The 16,094-nt window shown below is 41.3% G+C and overlaps 1 protein-coding gene across 11 annotated transcripts in view; it reads right to left on the minus strand.

Moving 5' to 3' along the window:
- RIMS1 (regulating synaptic membrane exocytosis 1) overlaps positions 1-16,094 on the minus strand; it is a 340,018-nt gene that overhangs the window by 254,528 nt on the left and 69,396 nt on the right. For 10 of the 11 annotated variants that reach the window (XM_075268331.1, XM_075268330.1, XM_075268333.1 and 7 more), the window contains exon 3: positions 8,055-8,066. The exons of the other annotated variant lie outside the window; for it this stretch is intronic. In XM_075268331.1, the coding sequence (XP_075124432.1) occupies positions 8,055-8,066 (12 nt within the window). The remainder of the gene's footprint in view (positions 1-8,054; positions 8,067-16,094) is intronic. 11 annotated transcript variants of the gene reach the window in all.

Consider the following 16,094-nt stretch of genomic DNA (forward strand, 5'->3'; position numbering starts at 1 on the left):
CTTTATTGTTATGCCATATGTAAAAATCACCATTTTCTGTAAAAACTGTAAATGTACAGTATATGTCGACATTTACGACTATTGAGGTATAGTAAACCTCTACAGTTACTGTAAACTTAAATTTGAAAATGCCAGCAAATGGACAATAATGGTGGAATTATCAAAAGTAATATCTAATTATATCTAATATCTAAGGTCAGGGGATAATCATACACTAATTTGGCAATAAACTCTGCATCATGTTAGTAGGCTTATTAACGGAATCATGCAAGATGTTAAGGGGGCTGCCCTCTAGAGGGCAGCATACAGAGGCTCTGTTCTCCTAATTACATCCTGGAGAATAGATTTCCATATTTTTTACTCTAATATCTAAGTAATATCTAATATCCACCATGGTAACCATTCTGGTGGAGGATTGCATTCCCTTAAAGTTTGTGAAAAATGGAAGTTGGAAAATGAGTAGATGCTAGGGGCAGCTATTACCCTTTAGCCTCACACCAGTTTTAATATACTAGGTACATTGGGAAACATATAGCATTTATTAGGAAACCGTCTATAGTTGTCATGTAATGTGTTTTGGCTTTGTAATCCAGACACTTCCTGCACAAATGTTATAGATTCTTTTTACCTAAACAGTGTCTAGAACATCCGGGACGCCTGGAATGATAGATACACTTAGGCCTCTATCTGAGTGTCTGCAAAGAACCCCTATGATCTGTTCTCCTTTTTAAGGGGCATGATGCTGACCAGGTAACTTCATATGACTCTGGATCAGTTCCGCAATCTGCTTAGTGCGTCTTGATCCTAGGGGCCCTGGAACATTCTTTTCATAATGTATAATTGCTCGCTTTGTGTCTCTGTGCTCACATGTAGAGGGGACTGTTCTTTATTACAACTTTGAGAAGTTTTGTTGTCATAGCTGCAGTGTCTGTGTCCTGACACATCATGTCTCTCTAAAAGTATTGAAGTATTCCTTTCTTATACTAAAATATGCCCTGTTAGGACATATGCACATCATAGAGGGGGTGCTTTATTTGGGACCCTCTCTACAGGAGCCACCCCCAAGGAAAGCCATTCATGTCAATGGTCTCCATGTAGTACTACATTTCACCAACAGGTGCCACTGCCGGGGAAATGTCTGGAAAGTAATAGCTTCCCCCTCTAAACTCAGCTGTCTGCTGGGGTGCTGAAAACCCATATAGCAGCATTCAGAAAGATGTTGTCTCTAATAACATAATAATATGGAAACCGGGTCGTGTTTGGAGTCAAACCTCTGCTGCTCCCTTGGCTACCAGGAAAAGATAATAAATGAACAACTGGTGCTTAAAAAACCAGTCTAAAACTTAAACTGCACTTTATGGGCTCATTTACCTTCTACATTTCTGGAATGAGGCTTCATAAATATGCTATGAGGTTTGACCCACTTTAGGAGTCAAGAGCCTTTGTCAAATATGATAAATAACCAGCAGTAACTTGCTTTACATAGCTGTGCTCTTAATACTAGTGACAGTACTACCTGTGGGTATACTGCTTCAGCATAAACATGGCCATCCATCAAGGCTTTACATATTCACTGAACACAACATTTATTTATTACATTTTAGTAGAAATAGGACACAATGAAAACACAAAGCAAATGGAGGGAATAGAGCGACCACATACAGATCGTCCACCTATAGGGCCAGAACTTATTCATCAGTTATAGAAGTACCAAAATAAAAGCCCCAATAAGACCAGATACAATGCAGTGCAGAACAAAAAACACCTTACACTTCATATAGCCTTTTTGAAAATAATAGTCACATTCCCATCCAGATTAAAGCGGGATATATGGTGGAGCATACATTAGATAGCTATATGCCAAATGGTTCTTCAGTCAAAATTCATATGCACCCTTGGAGCCACTGTTACAGGCGGTCAGGCAAGATGCTGCAATCCAAGGAGTTCAATTTAATGGGATGTCCTTACAGTCTACAGCTTACGCGGACGATGTCCTGTTTATACTCTGGAATCCCGCAGAAGGTTTGCCAGCCTTGATGGACATTTTGACATTGTACGGAGAATTATCGGGCTATAAAGCGAACTTTTCAAAATCTGAGGTGCTGAATATAACTCTACCCGCTGCAACAGTGTCTTCTCTGCAGAGTGCGACTCCTTTTCAGTGGTCCAGTACAAAACTCAAATACCTAGGTGTACAATTGACATCCCATCTTGATGACTTATATCAGGCGAATTTTCCCCCTCTACTTGCCGATCTAAAACGCTCGTTGAAGGAATATGACAGCCTTCCTCTTTCCTGGTTTGGCAGAAAAAACCTCCTGAAGACTTACCTGATTCCTAAGATCATCTACCGCATGGCGATGCTGCCCATTGCCTTACCTGCTGCCTTCTTCGCCTCCCTCAGAAGCCTGTTTTCCCGTTTTGTTTGGAGACATAAAGTTCCGAGGATCTCCTGGCTACAATTGACCAAACGGAAGAGTCAGGGTGGAATAGGTCTTCCAGACATTCAGAAATATCATACTGCCATTCGCCTGACCTGGTGGTCAGATTTAGCTTTTCCCCTCACCTCACGGTTGCCTGCAATGCTATTACAGGAAGGCATAGATGCTCCTCTTGATGCTGTACTATGGTTCCCGCGCACACATCGCAGCACGTCGATCACCTCTTGCCCGCTGCTCTTCAGCCCCACGAGAGCCTGGCTGGACCTTAACGATGACCTTCTCCCACAGCCCTCTCCGATACTTCCACTGTCGCTGATCCCCCACCTAGCAGGCATGCACCCTGCAGCATTTAAGGACTTATGGGTTAGGTTTCGCAACCTGACCCTTAGAGACATCACTACCCCCAACGGGCTACTGTCTACAGATGAAGTATGTTCCCTCGCTCCCGAGACGTCATTCACCTTTTTGCATAAACAGAACTTGTCCACAACCTTCCGTAACCTGCAGCAACGCTACACGACACGATCCCACCTGACTGAGCTTGAGAAACTGCTTATTTCAAAAACCTCCATGCTCCGAAAGAAATCTCACTATCAGTCCCACTTTGTGGATCCACACCGGCCGAATTACGTGTCTGCTTGGGAAGCCGAGCTACAGATCTCCCTGTCTGATGATGAAGTTGAAACTGTCTTGTCTCACTCTCATGACTTTTCTCCATGTATCAGGCTTCAAGAGAATAATTATAAGATTGTCTCTCGATGGTACAGGAATCCTGCATGGCTGTACGCCAAGAAACTACACACCACAGACCGATGCTGGAGATGCTTATCGGAGGCTGGTACTCACCTACACATTTGGTGGTCATGTCCGGTGATACAGGAGTTCTGGGCGAAAGTGGAGGAGGTGATCCGAGCAGTTAGTTACCCGTATTTCCAACTCACCCCTGAAACCGTGATTCTGTCCCTGCCGTCTGGCGACTATACCCCTGGGAAGGACAGACTGGTCACTCACCTGATATCCGCAGCAAAATCGCTTATTCCACAGTACTGGTTGAATTCATCTGCTCCTCCAATCTCCCAATGGATTGACAAAGTCAATCAGATAGCCCGTTTTGATGAACTTATGTGTTGGTCTTCCAGGACTCATGACCGTTACGTGAAGACCTGGAACCCCTGGCTCTTGCACCGGCACTAGACTGCCTGCTGCTCGTACAACACCCCCCCTCCCCCCCCCCCTTCCCTTTTCTCTTCTTCTTTTTCCACTCTCTCCTTTTCTTTTTTCTTTTCTCCCTACCGCTTGTTCGGAGCTAGATTTAGTACATCCTCTTGAGCTAATAATGCTACGTATGTCAATTCTTTGATCTTGCTATGTGGCACAAGTATGTTTGTAAAATTTTTGTATCGGCATTTTGCTACTATTTGATTTGTCTTATTGCTCCTTTATTACTTGCTTGTATGTTCTTTTACAAATGTTGAAAAACCCAATAAAACGTTTGAATTGAAAAAAAAATTCATATGCACCCTTGGTATGTGTTATAAATGGGAAGGACAAAAGGATCAAACATGTTGAAATATCACAATCAGACCCTTCTCTTATTACATATCCGCCTTGAGGCCCCCAAAACAAATAACATATTTGGGCAATCTTTGCAGGTTTTGCCAGCATTAATTTAATGAATATTATTTATCTATATTGGTATTGGTCACATTGTCTATTTGCTGTTCAGTCCAATTCAAGTTGTCAGGGTGGTGGTAATCCATCCAATATACTTAAGTGGTCCCATTGAGAACACCACCCTGACAAAGTGAATGTGAAGGAACTGCAATACCAACCACAGCCACTACATAATGTATAGCACTGTGCTTGGTAAGTAGTGAAGAGGTTGTAGCCCTTATCTAAACGTCCTCCTAAAATGGCTAATCGGCGTTGGGTGTCAGAAGTGAGACCCCACCCCAAATTAGCTATTGATGAGCCCTAGCTATTTAAAGAACCCTTTAAAGGGGTGTTGTTTTTTATTTTTTAAATCTTTTGACTGTAGAATGAAATATCATACAATTTCTTAACAAGCTGTTTGTCTATAGATGGTTTTCTCATATAAATAAAGTGTATTTGCATGTTGTAAGCCCCGCCTCCTACTCAAGCCGACTTTGCTTACACCCATTTCCATCTATGTCCCTATTTTCCCCATACAGTACAGTACTCCTTTAGTGGTCCTGACATGACATCATGCCTCCTTGTGGTTCCCCCAGAGTATAATGTCCCTACAATTTGGATCCGGTGTGGCAATCCCATTTTTTCACTGCTGTCCTGATAATCCAGGACATTGTGCACTTGTCCAGCTGAGCCCCACTTTAGATTGTGCATTGCCACACTGTAGCTCTCTATATACTGATTTCTATATACTACACCCTTTATATAGTATCTGAATACACAGCAGTTGATATGACAGGGCCTACACTCAGATTCCCATACAGACCCTGCCCAACCTTCCCTCGCACTTAGGGGACATTCACATGGAGTAAGGGGGCATTCACACTGAGTTCAATGGGTTCCGTTTAACGCGTGTAACACATTGAACTCAATGGGATTCTGTTTTGCAGCGCTGATTCTTACGCGAGTTATTGTGCCAGGATCAGTGCTGTGTTACTCTGTGCGAATGCCCCCTTAACAAGCAAACAATCCCTGGCCCTGGGGCCAAAATAGAGGATGTAAACTTCTTCTGTGTCACATTGGCAATTTTCCAACTCCCCTGCTCTTGCTACAGACATGCAGGGGAGTAGGAGGTGGGGGGTTGTATTATGCGAGTTCCATCACAAAGGTGAAGCAGGCAGTGAAGAGAAGACCCCGATGGACTGAAGTGTTTAGCTTTGGGGGACAAAATAAATCAGGGAGCAGTGGGGAAACATTAGGGCACAGTGGGACAATTGCACAACAATTCAGGACAGCAGGACAGTAGAGAGCTATGGTAATACACTATGTATTCAACATCTAAATATATTACTATTTACCTGTCTAATGGTCAATTAACCCTCACAGGACACAGCCATTTTTAATTCTTGTGTTTTCACTTTTGACTTCTGTACTTCCAAAAGCCATAACTTTTTCTTTTTTTTTCCATTTTCCATAGTTGTATCAGGGCTGTTTTTTGTGAGACAAGTTGTATTTTAAAAAGGTACCTTTTGATATTTTGCACAATGTACTGAGAAGCTGGAACAATTCAGAATGGGGTGGAATTGAAAAAATGCAGTAGTATCGTCATGGTCATGTGATTTACGGACCATGGTCATGTGATGAGTACACAGGTGCCGCTCGTTACAGTCACAGCACAATAATCAGACATCAGCCTGGTAATCAGCTGTACACCTGTGTATTCATCACATGACCATGGACCGTAAATCACATGACCATGGTCAGAGTTTTATTTACTAGACGTAACAGAATGAATGACAGCAAGCAGAGATCTAGAAAACTGTGAGGAATCGATACAGAAAGTATATTGGAAAATTGTATATCTTTTTATTGTACATTTGTCTGTCAATATTGGTCTGAAAGTGGCCAAGCCCTTTAACCCCTTCTCCTGGAAAGCTGAGCTGCAGTAATCATGATCAACCAATACATAGTGGACAGAGCGCTTTGCTCCCAACTCTATCCATTGTTTATCATGATCAACCAATACAGAGTGGACAGAGCAGTTTGCTCCCAGCTATATCCATTGTTTATTTCTAGTACTTACAGCTCCTTAGCTTTAGCTGATTGGTGGAGGTGCTGGGTGTTAGATCCCTACTGATCTGATATCAATGACCAATATCAAATACCTGCAAATCCCTTTTAAAGTATTTTTTTTTTCTGTTATGGTACTGCTGGGCCACATAGCTATGTTTAAATTTTTTTAAAGGACCTTTTTCTACCTCCATTCACTTTGGTTCTTTGCATCTTTTAATAGGCACTGCTTCACTGATTCTAGCCTAGTTGGAATTACTTCTCTAGCCCTTATTGTTCCCACACAATCAGTGCTGTTAGTTTTGGTGCCTGTACTGTCAGATGGGCGGTCCTGGGCTGGAGCAGTGAGCAGCCATGATTTTGACCTCTCTGCAACTGCCTGTCTCTAATTGGACAGTGCCAGAGTTCAGAATTATGCCACTTTGCTTGCTCTTCTATTAGAAACTCACTTGCCAGAACCTAAATAGTATATCAGGAACCAGAACTAACTGTACTCGAATGGTGGGGACTAGCTGAAAATTTAAACTGTGTCGGAACAAGTAGGTCGGCTTTAGGTCACATAACTAGCCATGTAAGTGACTTGATAGGATTTATTCTTCCAACACACTCCCTATTGTTATGGTATGTTAGATAAGTATAGATGGTATATTCTTCTAATCTCAAACACGTCTTTTTATATGATCAACATGGGCGATCTGAAATTTCCCTTTGGCCAAGTCTTTCCAATCCCTTGGTTTAAGTTGATGGACATATGTTTTATTTACAACTGTACCATATAACTATGTACAATAACACTGTATTGTCATTTCAATCTTGCCCAACATTATTACCGTATGGTAATAATTTTAAGAAAGCAAAAATTTCTTCCAAGGCATTGGCTAAATTCTGGGCAGACTTCCTAACATAATGGAGATAAGTGCTGGACCAAGCATAGACATCTGTCAAGTGTGTCTATGTTTACTAAGAACATAAGAAGGATCACAGGAAGTATCATTTGCTCCTCAAATTTTGTCAAGGAAATCCTGCTTGGAAACAAGCTGCTTGCTGATACATTGATACAACTAAACTTAACAAGAATTTCCCAGTATCTACATCATTCAGCAATCTTCAGCAGACAGAGACAGTGAATACAGCAGCACTGAGTTTGTGCCATTCAATCCATTGACTGCAGCCCACTGTTATCATGGTTAGTGGGGGTTCCACCTCTCATAATTTGTGGCTGTCAATCACATTTGTAAGTTCATTTAAAGGTGGCAAAAAACAGAATCAAATTACTTTAGGGGAAAACAGGAGCCTCAAAATTAGTTTTTGTCACATTCAGGTTTTCCTATTTTACACTAATACGATTCATTTGTGTTCTGGACAAGACACATAATGATGAAACACATACTGAAAATACAACAGCGTGAACAATTCCTTTAAAATATTGCATATACTAGGAAGTCAAATAAATAATGGAATATTTACTAGTTATAAAACTGCTTAAATTGGCATTGCAGGAGGAAGGTTTTCTGCCTAAAATAAGAGTTTACATCAGGAAGAGCAACCATTAAACAGTGCTTGAAGTATAAGACTACATCTATTTGATTTGTTTTAGGTGGTAAAAGAAAAGTTGCTTATTTGGTACATTAGCATTGGATATTTATATCCCTTTCATAAAGAGAACAGCTGTAGTTTTTTCCTAACCTCCTATAAATATAGGTTACCTGACAGAAGTCATTTACAATGCAAATTACATCTAATATAATTTACTGAAGGAGTGATTGAAGAGAAGCGACACTGCGATTGTCAAAACTACACAATAACAAAACCCACGCATTTGGCACCATAACGTCTAGAGAAATATTCTGACATTGTATCATATACAAGATAAAAGAAAGAAAAGATTCTAACCACTTTGTCCTCCTTTGGGAAAGCATCCAAGAAAGCAGAATAAAAAGGAGAAAAAAATAGAAAATTAATGGTAAGCAGGTATTAATGAGCAAAATGAAAAAGGTCAAGGTTAAATGAAATTAAAACGTTCAAGAAAGTGCATTATTACTTAACATAAGAAGAATCATCTATGTTTCATTACTTTTTATTCCAGTATGGAGAGCCTAAAAACCTGATCACTATTTCAAGTAACTCCACAACATCTATTTTTTTTTTACCTATGTGGTTTATTCAATTTTTTTTTAATCGATGGCCTATTCTTAAAGGGATTTTCTGGTTACTTCAAGTTACCCCTATCTATAGCACAGAGACTAACTTGCTATTTTGTTCTGTTCAAACAGATGGGACCCCCACCTATCAAAAGAAAAGGGGTCTCTTGTGCTATATTCGACTATTTCTGCTATTTTCATAGAGAATGAATGGAGAAGCAATGCACATGCTTGACCTGCCACCCTGTTCAGATGTTCTCCAGATTTGTCCCAGCACTACCCTGTTTCCCCGAAAATAAGACACCCCCCCCCCCTTCACCTTCTGGATCACATACAACCGGCAGTCATGCCGGCACTCCGCTAATTGTTCCCAGCTTTGTTTGCCAATTGTTCCCCGCTCCAGTCGCTGCATAAAACATCCCCCGAAAATAAGAAAGGTCATATATTTCGTTAGCTAATTAATTATAAGAACATGTCTTATTTTCGGGGAAACAGGGTAGGCATCCCTGTGGATATGGGGAAACTTGAAATAACAAGAATACCCCTCTAAAATAGGCTCTCAATTTTAGATTGGTGGGAGGGGGGCTGTTTGAAGAGGATTTGGGGCTTGTGCATGTGCATCAGTTCCAGCGCTGTTAGTATTCACAACAGTAATTTTCATAGAGTTGATTGTAGTTATTAAAACTTCGTCCTGCTCAATGCAATAGCCACAACAGCTGCTACTAAAAGTACAGAGTTCTGAGAACTGATAGCAGTGTCATCTGATGTAAGCAATAAAAAAGCTGCAGTAATTGGTAAAGCACTACAGCCTCTTCATACAGCCGATCAGCAGAGTGCTGCGAATAGGACACCCACAATCTAAAATTCATGGTCTATCTTAAGGATAGGACATATAGTTAAAGAACTGAATAATAAAATTGAATATGCCCAAAGTTATGTTCTGATGATTATCTTTACACACCTTTATAGCAGACAGAACTCTATTTTTTGACAGAGATAATCCTCTGTATAGACATAAATAATAAATACTGGGATCCCTTCTGCCACCACTAGAGGGTGCCTAAGAATGTGCTGCATACTGTTTGATTATTGTGTTCAATATATAATCAGTACACAGTAAACAACTATACTCCATCTAGTGGTGGAAGCAGGAGGACTATGCAAGCAGGAGATTGGGAGCCCTGTATTAGAAAAATAAAGGCTCTGGTGACAGTAAAGATACAATAGACAACATCAACACATGGTACAATATTAAGGTGTTGACATCCACCGAAAAATATAAATTAAAAAAGAGCAACCAGAAGTGTTGTATTCAGTAAAAATAATTAAACTCTTTTAGGCTAATTCTCCACGCAGCGAATCACTGAAAAAAAAAAAAAACACTGCGGAAAAGAGTGCAAAGGAAACGTGTTTGTTTCTACAGCATTTCTCATAGAAGGTGTGCAGGGTTTTCCTCTGCAGACTTTCTGCCTCTATTATACAATAAACGCCAATGTTTTCTTGGGTAGTATTGACATACTTCCTACGTTTTACAAAAAAATCGGGCGTTCAAATTGCAATATTTCCGCTGCAGATTTTCTTCTACAATGCGTGGATGGGATTAGCCAAAATTTGAAACACAGGTTTTTTGCCGCTAAATATCCGGCCTTGACATAATAAAATTTAAAAAAAAGCAGTTGTTTAATAGTTGACTTGCTGTTTTAAAATAAAGTTTTTTTCCACAAAGACAAATTATAACCTATCCACACGATATGGGATAAGTGTCTGGATGCTGGGAGCCCAACAATGTGGAAAAGCTAGGTTTGTTGTTTTTTTGTTGTTTTTTTTTTTTTTTTGGGGGGGGGGGGGGAGGGTTAGGCAAATTTTGTTGCCGTTTTTAGAGCCAAAGTCAGTAGTGGATTTAGCAGAAGGGCAAAGTGCTGGCCATATATTTCCCTTTCCTGTTGAAAATACTTTTGGCTTTGGCTCTAAAATTTGCTGAAAAATCTGCAACAATAAAAGCAGCTCTTCCGCAACGAGGGGCCTCTGTCTAAAGCTCCTTGCAAACTACCATGTGTGGGCTGTGATTGAATGGCACGCTGGTGCTGTGTGCTGCCCGTGCATGGCAGTGGTTCCATTCATTAAATGGAATAGGAACTTTCCTTAGTTTTGTGGCCCAGACTGTCAGCCCACACACAGAACCATGTCGTAGTCGTGTGTATAGGCCAACAAAAATGAATGGGTCACGCACGGTTCACATCTGCGTTCGGTATTACATTTGGGGAGTCTGCTTGGGGACCGCCCAAACCACACAGACCTCATAGATTATAATGGAGTCCATGTTGTTTCCGCATAAAACATGTGGAGAGAAAAGTGCTACTTGCAGTATTTTTCTCTCCGCATAATTCATGCAGACACTGAGCGGAACCCACATGGATCCTGTTATAGTCTACGGGGTCTGTGTGGTTTCTTAGCTAGCCACTTTTTAATGCATATAGGTTTCCGTTCAAGGGGTCCCCAAGTGGACTGCCCAAATGGAATTCCAAACACAGATGTGAACCGGGGGTCAGTGTGCTATCCAGGGAAAAACTTGGATAGCACACCGAACTAGCACAGGTCATGTGCAAGGGGCCTAAAGCAGCTGAACAAAATGTTGCCATTGATCCATTTAAACAAGGGACTCCCATTTTTGTGATCAGCCAAGGTCCTAGCAGTGGGATCCCCAGGTCCAGGGAGTCCCAGCAGTAGGATCTCCAGCAATAAGACATTTATCTCCTATAAGGGATAAATTGTCTTTGTGGGAAAACCATTTTGATGCCATTTTCTTGCCATTAATTCTGTAGTTGTTTTTTCATAGTAACATCATGCAGACTGAAGTTACAATCCATATGAATATTTCTGTCCTAATCTGACTTCTACTTTACATTCTCCAAAGGGACCCTGTGATCCGCAGAATCAGACGTTTGGTCTGGTGACCCGGAACGAGGCAGCCTCAACAAGTGTATCGGTGTGCTATCAAGTCCCTGCTCCGGCATAGATGACTATGTGGAAGACGGGATCGAGTGTGATGACGTCATCGCATCGCGCCCTGTGCACCTGACCTTCCTGAGACTTCAAGCATCAGGACTCAGCGGGGAAGCGTGGATAGGTGAGTTAGTTTTTTATTATTTTATGATAAATAAAAGGATGCCATTATTATAATTAGATTTATAAGGGAAATCCATTATTAATACCGTAAAGCTAGGAAACTATTAGCCTCCTCATTATTAATAATAGTTACTCCTTATAAATAGCCCCCCCCCCCCATATATATATATTTATAAGGATGAACTATTATTTTTACCGGTAATAAGGGGGATATATAAGGAGGATTTATTATTAAGGGGAATTTATTATTACTTATAAGGGGAAACTATTAGGCTGGGTTCACACTACCGCTGCTGCCGCATCAGGGTTTCCATCCTAAACCCTGGGGGAACTGAACAGAACAGGGGACAGCTTGTTGGTCATCAGCTTTAAAACCCATTAATTTAAATGGGTTTTTAAAGGTGACCTCCGGTGTCCATATGCAGCCTCTCCGCCTGGAAACCATTTTTTTTGCATGGATACAAAGTCCTGCATGTAAGACTTTGTGTCCGAGGAAAAAAATAGTTTCCAGAGAGGAAACTGTTTCCGGAGAGGCTGCATACAGACTCCGGTGGTCACCTTTAAAACCCCATTCAAATGAATGGGTTTTAAAGCTGATCACCAGCAATCTGTCCCCTGTCCTGTCCAATTTCCCCAGGGTTTAGGATGGAAACCCCAGGGCGGACAGCGGCGGTAGTTAGAGATGAGCGAATAGTATTTGATCGAAAACTACTATTCGATCGAATACTCATATCGGTCGAATACCACGCAGGAAATTTCCATTGAATTCAATTCAAAAACCTCCTCGTGCTCCTCGTCCTACTACTTCCTGAACTTGGAGGATCCAATGTGTCGAACTTTGATTTTCAGAACAACATTCCCGTTTTGTCCCATAGACTATAATGGTATTCGATATTCGAACGAATACTACTCGCTCATCTCTAGCGGTAGTGTGAACCCAGCCTTACTGGTAAAGGGGGTGGAGGGGTTTATTTATAAGAAGGAACAATTATTAGCAAGAGAGATTGATTGACTTATAAGGGGGCACTATAATAACTGATAAGGCAATATAAAGGTGGTCATTTGTATTGCATATGGGCAAAAAGGGGGTTGTTATTACTGGGGCAGAAAATGCTATTTCAAAGGGGTTTTCCGGACGCAAACTGATTTTTGATACTGATGACCTGTTTACAGCATTGGACATCAGAATGTGATCTGTCGGGGGCCGATTCTTCTAGCGGCCTCCATGTGCTGATAACTGCTAATGGACAGGATGCAGTACCGCTACTATTCAAGTAATAGGAGTGGCACTGCAGCGCCATCCACTGTATAGTGGTGGTCCTGGGTAATTGCAGCGCAGCGCAGCTCCTATTGCTTGAATAGTAACGGCACAGAATCTTGTCCACAAGCAGCGTCTGGCACTTGAAAGCTGCTAAAACAGCTGATCTGTGTGGGGTTCAGGTGTCAAACCATGACAGATTACATACTGACATACTGATGAGTTGTCCCGTGGATAAATTATCAGTATAAAAAATTAGTTGGAAAAACGCCTTTACTGGATCTGATGCTTGTTAGGATAGAGGTCTGTGTAGTGCACGAATATCTGGACACGGTGACTACCTCCATGAGGTGGTGTGTTACCTGGGCCTAGTATACAGATAGGAGGTCTTTATATCATGTGTTTTGTTTGGTAATTGTCTGTATAGTGGTAAGAATTCTCCCCAGTATAGAGGTATACCTATGGTGGTTTCACAACTTTATATATGTTTACAATTTTTTTTTCTTTTTCCCTAATCTTTTAAGACTATATCAATGCCGCTGGAAGTGCAGCATTGACTTCTGAAATGACTTAAATATGACGGTGTTATTGGTATTTGGGACCCCACTTTTAATTTTGCCCATGGCCCCATTTTGTCTAAAACTGGCCCTGAGTACAGGCAATCAGTGCTGCCCTTGCACATAAAGAACATTGCCTACCTATAATATTAAAACCATTTGCCTAGTATTGTGTTCATTCTACTTGTGTCAAACCCACACGTTGAGGGCTGGACCCTACAAGAATTCTGAAGGTGTCATGTAGTATCTGCCACCAAGATGTTAGTAAGGAGATCCTTTAGGCCATATAAGCAGTAACTTAGGTGGAGCCTCCATAGATCAGACAACTTGAACTTGTCACGTTCCTCAAACCATTGCTTAAGAGTGTAGCAAGGGCACAGACTAAGAAGGTGATAGGTTGTTTATGTCAAAGTACAGTAATATCTACATGAATGGAAAGACCTTAAGCCTTCAACAGAACATTGCCTTAGAGCAGACTGTCTCCCCCAGTTTTCCTTCTTCTCATGCTACATGCTGGTGCCATCTGTTCCCGTTATGTAATGCATACTCACCCGGTGTCCACATGATATAAAGGAAAATATGATTCATCAGATCTGACCACCTTACTATAATGCTTATTCAGATGGCTTTGTCTTTTAACTACGATAAATAAAAACATAAAAGGTGTGGTAGCTGATTTTATGTGCAGTCAGAGAACATCTGCACATGAACATGTGATCTTCTGGTCCACAAAAAAGTCAAGAATAGTGCATTCTACAATATTTTTCACTACAAAGGGTCCATGTGCTGTCAGCAAGCATATGAACAAGAACAGCTGTCATCTGAATAAGACCCAAAAGGAATCTGTTACCAAGTGACATATTTCACTAAAAAAAAAATGATACAGAGAAAATACACGAAAAGATGCTTGTTCAGGGCACTCAAAACTTGGAAGTCTCCATTCAGAGCCTTCAGCATATAATTTTCTCAATCGCAGACAAAAAAAGTCCTGCAAGCATGACGAAGTCAAAGAGAAAATGTCAGATAAGTAAGGACCCTTTTACAGTCAATGAGGTCCAATGAGATCCATTGTTGTCCATCATGGAACGGATCCGTTTTTATTGTTTAATTTGTTCTTATGTACCTACAACGGACCAGATGAACAGATGAAACAACACAAGTGTGAAAGCACCCTAACCATTTACCACAACTGGTGTTGGCCCACATTTATTATGCTATTTACATAAACTGTGCTGCTAAAGTATTGAAAGTGACGTCAAGCAATATCCTAGCAGTAAAATTTACAAATTTTTTTGTCACTTATAAAATCTAAGAATGGTTTTTAAAAAGATATAGAATGATATTTGTTAAGCCTAGCATGCCAGAATTGTGGTTTCAAAAGGTATCAAAATATTTATTTGTGCAAAAAAAATTTGCAACATTTTATATTTTTAGGGTAGCTCACACCTAGAAACTGAGTGGGAAAGTATAGTGCACTAGATTTATTATATGCAACTTTATTCTTAAAAGATTCTGTTAAAGGGAGTCTATCATTGCCATTTTGCTTTTTTAAATAAGCCTATCTTAATGTAGTCTTTAGAAAGGCTACTCTACGCATACCTCTCCTTTTCTGATCTTTACAGCTGTTTAGCGCAAAGTAAGGTTTCCAGTGGTATATAACATGCACAATGCTAGAGGACATATAAGCTCCTCTTTAAGGGCTAGTTTACACGGGCACAGATGGGGTGGTTTATGGCGCAGAATCCACGTCATAATCCCCCCCCTCACAATGGTGGTCTATGGAGACCGCTAGCGTTCTTTTTTCTGCTAGCAGCATGTTGCCGCTAGCGGAAAAAAGAAGCGAACTGTCCTTTCTTCAGGCGGATTCTGTGGTTCGTCAAGTCGTGGCATCCGCCTCGCGACAGCAACCTCTGGAGTCAGCCCATTCATTTGAGCCGACTCCGGAGGGGGAAGCCGCGACTGTCGTGGCGGGCGGATTTTAGCCCGAGAGTGACGCAGCTTCCAGTGTCACTCTCGGTGCCAAAATCCGCCCTTCCGCTCCCCATGTGAACGGAGCCTAAGATGACAATATGCTTAACTTTTAATAGCTGCCATAGGCGGCAATGACAGTTTTTTGTTTTTGACAGCTTTTACAAATTTGCCCTATGATGTCTTTTCCTAAACACGTCTGGAATTGCTGAATCCTTCACCTTCTTCATCCTCTCAACGATCTTCCAGCTAGCAATACAATGATCGTCTTAATGGACTGGTCACTAACTCTATTCATAACCATATCAGATGAGGTTGCTTAAAGAGGTTGTCGAGGCATTTTTATTTTAATGTCTGGACAACCAGGGGAACCCCCCCCCCCCCCTTCAAAAAAACAAAACAAAACAATGTCCCGAGGTGTCCTGGTCCTTCTGCTCTGGTGGCTTCTCACAAGTCTTTTCCTGAATTCCACTAAAGCCACTAATTGACCTCAGTAGTCGGAAACCCCAGCCACACATGACCCCTGAGGCCAATCAGCCGCCTAAGGAAGAGACCTGTGATGTCACAGGTAGTGACATTGCAAGTCTTTTGCTGAGGCTGCTGGTTGGCCTCAGCGGTCACGTGTAGCTGGGGATTCCGACACACATCAGCGTGGGACCAAGAAGAGCGCACAGGGAGGCACTGGAACACTGTGGAAAGGTAGGTATGAATTTGTTTGCTTTTTTTTTTTTCACTGCCCCCGTTCAATTTAAAGCTTAAACAGGTTGCCCATTTTTGCCTTGACACTCCCTTTAAGGCCGAGGCCCCATGTTGCGGAAAAGTTGATTTTTTTTAATGAAGATTTTGCTGCGTTATTTACAGCCAAACCCAGTTGTGGCTACAG

Source organism: Leptodactylus fuscus, chromosome 3 (genome assembly GCF_031893055.1).
Source record: "Leptodactylus fuscus isolate aLepFus1 chromosome 3, aLepFus1.hap2, whole genome shotgun sequence".
Classification (NCBI taxonomy): Eukaryota; Metazoa; Chordata; class Amphibia; order Anura; family Leptodactylidae; genus Leptodactylus; species Leptodactylus fuscus.